General features: G+C 46.6%; 1 protein-coding gene across 1 annotated transcript in view; it reads left to right on the forward strand.

Annotated features, from left to right (window-relative positions):
* The first annotated feature begins 309 nt into the window (after positions 1 to 309).
* The window catches only part of AFF2 (ALF transcription elongation factor 2), a 299,562-nt gene continuing 296,128 nt past the window's right edge, over positions 310 to 3,743 (forward strand). The window contains exon 1 of the mRNA XM_077756047.1: positions 310 to 543. Within this exon, the coding sequence (XP_077612173.1) occupies positions 340 to 543 (204 nt within the window). The 5' untranslated portion in view covers positions 310 to 339. The remainder of the gene's footprint in view (positions 544 to 3,743) is intronic.

Here is a 3,743-nt window from a genome sequence, read left to right on the forward strand (position 1 = left end):
AGCCTTGTACCAGCCAGCCAGGGCAGAAGCCAGCCAAACAAGATGCAGCAGCCTGCACAGGACCAGCCCCAAGCCCGATTGGAAGACTTCTTTGTCTACCCAGCAGAACAGCCTCAGGTCGGAGCCATTGAAGAGGCAAACCCGTCTGTAAAGGAAGACAGTAGCCTCATGTCCAGCGGAGGGGATACTTTCAAAGAAATCTTTCAGTCCGTCTCATCAGAAGAATCTGAATTTACCGTGCATGCTCCTGGGTCTCCCCTAGTTGCCTCCTCTTTGTTAGCGCCCAGCAGTGGCCTTTCAGTTCAGAACTTTCCACCAGGGCTTTACTGCAAAACAAACATGGGGCAACAAAAACCAACCGCGTATGTCAGACCCATGGATGGCCAGGACCAGGCACCGGACATCCCTCCAACACTGAAACCTTCCATTGAATTTGAGAACAGCTTTGGGAATCTGTCATTTGGATCACTGTTGGATGGAAAACCCAGTGCAGCCAGTTCAAAGCCTAAACTGCCAAAGTTCATGATTCTCCAAACAAGTGAAGTAAGTAATTTTTAAAGTTTTGTTTCTTTCTTTCTTTTTCTTTTCTTTTCTTCTTCTTTTTTTTTTTTTTTTTAGTTCACTGCTCTAAACTCTGTAATCAAGTATTCACAAGCAGCTCTTATTTACCTTCTTGAGCCAGAGATGAGACTCTTCAAGGTCAGAGTCTGAGTCTTGATCTTCTCTGGCTTGTGACTTGACTGATTAACATTCTGCAAATACAGTTAAATCTCCATAATGTGGAATGGCAGCAGACAAGGTCAGTCTGAGTGAATGAAAATTTGGACTTGTAAAATAGTTTCGGAGAGTGCACCTGTAGTAATATATATGCATTAATAACACTGGAGACTGTAATTGGTTGAAAGTAGTGCGAGGTCCCTGAAAAGATTGTGAGCCACCATAGGCCATCACTAGCAAATAGCATATCATAAGCATAAAACACAAAAGTTCCTTAAAGTACAAGAATGTACAAGTGTGATTTGCTCGCGTTGGAAGTGGAAGGCATTCCTTAAGAATCTTAGTTGCTTGAGTGCTTGTGGGGCTATTCTTTGGCAAGATCATAATGTTATACTCTGTATCCCCCAGTCTTCCCTTCTGCATCACCTTCCTCCACAGGTACCTACATAGCCCTCTTATACTACCTTGACCTCTTCTGTCAAAGGCAAAGGCATTATGCTCAACCACAATGCCGCTGGGTTTAGAATGACTAACTGTCCTACCCATCTCAGGAGTCATTGCCTTATAAAAGAGAAGTTGGAGGGGCCAAAGCCTCTTGCAAAGGAATGAATCGCTAATGATTGGATCCCAGGCCTTGTGGTCCCTGGGTGGGGGACACATATTGGGTGCCTCTCAGACACCACCATGTAAGCGGCTGCCTACTGCTCCTCAAGCCTTGATTGGAAGAAGCCACTGCTTTTAGATTGGATTCCTGTTACTGGTGCCTAAAGGCTTGAAAAGACACAGAGGAAGAAAGTAGGTTGAAATTCTTACTCAGTAGAAGTCACAGACAGTCTGTGTGAATTGTTGCAGATTCCAAGTTAGTGGTGTCTCAATTAGAGAAGTCTGACCGCGTGCGCCTCTGGCCCTTCCGCCGTTATTCAGCAGACGTGGGGATTTCAGAGGATGATGGGAACACAAAGGAAGGGGAGGAGTGAGGCTGTGGGTTGTATTTTCCAAATGCATGTTTTTAATACTGTTTGATTTCTGAGGCGGTTTTGCTTCTCGTCTCATCATTCATCAAGTCTTGTCAAGCTTCCTCCTAAGTATCTCCCCAGCCTGTCACCTCTTCACCCTCACCGCCTTTGGAGCACCTGTGGGCACCCACAACAGCCCCTCCTATCTGCTCTCCCTCACTCTAGTGTCACCTCTTTTCCAAACCATCTCCATTCAGGCTGACCTAGTGGGCAGATGTAGCCATGCCACCCCTCCGCTTTGGATTCTTCGGTGCCTTCTCATCGCTTCCTGGACAAGGTCCAAGTTTCTTAGTCCCGCATACAAAGCCCTTCATGCTGATTCCATGCTTCTCCTCTGACTTCACATGTCACCGTCTCTTCATATGCAGATGAAACCCCAGCCACATGGAGCTGCTTGTGGTTCCTTGCCATGTCATGCTTTATCATGCTTCCTTGCTTCCGTGCCTGCTGTTCTCTCAGCCTAGAATGCCTTTCCCCACCCTCCCTTGTCTTCTGCTGAAGTCCTGTTCCTCCTTCGGGTCTACTCTGTTGTTCCTCTCTCTGGGAAAGCCTCCCTGATTTCACCAGGCTTTACTACAGAGTGCTCTCTCTGGACTCCTCTAGCGCCTTACGTACACCTTGACCGGCACTTATCTCCTGTATTGTAGCTACTCGTTGATGTGTCTGTCTCCTCTATTAGACTGTGAGCTCCTGGAGAGCAAGGGATGTCCCATTCTTCTCTGTATCCCGAGCGCCTCGCAAGTGCCTGGCACGTGGTAGAGACTTAATAAATGTTTGCTGAGTGAATGAATTTCATATTTGGTCACCTGAGTACATTTTCTACGCCACGATGTTAAGCAACTCACATGGACAAAGGTAAACAGTTGCTAGAAAATCCATCATTGATTGTATCTCTTTAATTGTACCCTACTCGCCTGTGTCTTGTTCTGCTCTGCTCCTCTCCTGCACAGTCATTGGGAAGTCCTAATCCTAATTTCCACTGGATGACTTCACATAGGATTGTAATACTTAAGACCCAAAAGGAAGCGTGCATTCGGAGAGGAGTGTAATGAGAAGCTGGGATATCATTCTTGCCCCTTCCCTTGCCCTGGTATCTGGTGTTGTTCCCTCCTTCCACGACGGTGCCATCACTCAGGACTGGTCTGGGAGTTGTACTGGCCCATCAAGAGGTCTGTCAGCCTGTGTCCATACCTCATTAGCAGAGTGACGGGTCACAGACCCAGTGAGATTCACTCCGTTATAATCCCCTCTCTTATACATTCACAACATGGCTGACCCAGATTCAGAAACGACTTCACTTTGCCCAGCGCTCTGGCGCACCAGTGCGAGGTACATTTCCGAAGAGAGTCTGAGCTGTCTTCAGCTCTGGAGATGATGATCCAAGGAGCAGCCTATATGCACGCAGCCTTTGGTGACGGTACAAATAGACTTTGGTAGAGCCTTGTATGAAAAATGGGTCAGGTGCAATAGAGTCATGATAGGAGATCAGTGATTAAAGTACTTATTTTAAAATATAGGTCTCAAAGAAGGGTTTGAAAGAGGGGTAGACAGAAGCTTAGGGCCCTAAAGTCAGGAGAACATCCTGGCTACAAGGGTAATATAAAAACCAAGGGCAGAAGGAAAGGAAATGAAAGATCTGACAGCCTGACAGGGAGCTTAGAAGGGTGTACATTAAAACGTGGGCATAAATATAGACAGGGTGGAGCATTATGGAGTTTTGCACCTAATGGAATTTATGTGGCTAAAACTCCAACCAAGTCTGGAAATTCACCCTATTAAATCTTGATGCACTTTTCAAAAGCACTTAGCGTTAGAATTCAGCCCTGGTTGCTGGCGTCAAGAGGTCCAGGCACTGGGTTCTGGGTCCCCACTCAAAGTAGCCATCAGTGATGAGTGGCAGCATTACTTGGAGTTATTACTTAAAAGGGCTTGTCCAGAGAGCAGTCACAGGGTCTCTTTGAGTATTCTCATCTCTGTCCCTGGTTCTAGTGAGAGGAGGGTGACCTGTGT

Source organism: Crocuta crocuta, unplaced genomic scaffold (assembly GCF_008692635.1).
Source record: "Crocuta crocuta isolate KB4526 unplaced genomic scaffold, BGI_CrCroc_1.0 scaffold695, whole genome shotgun sequence".
Lineage (NCBI taxonomy): Eukaryota > Metazoa > Chordata > Mammalia > Carnivora > Hyaenidae > Crocuta > Crocuta crocuta.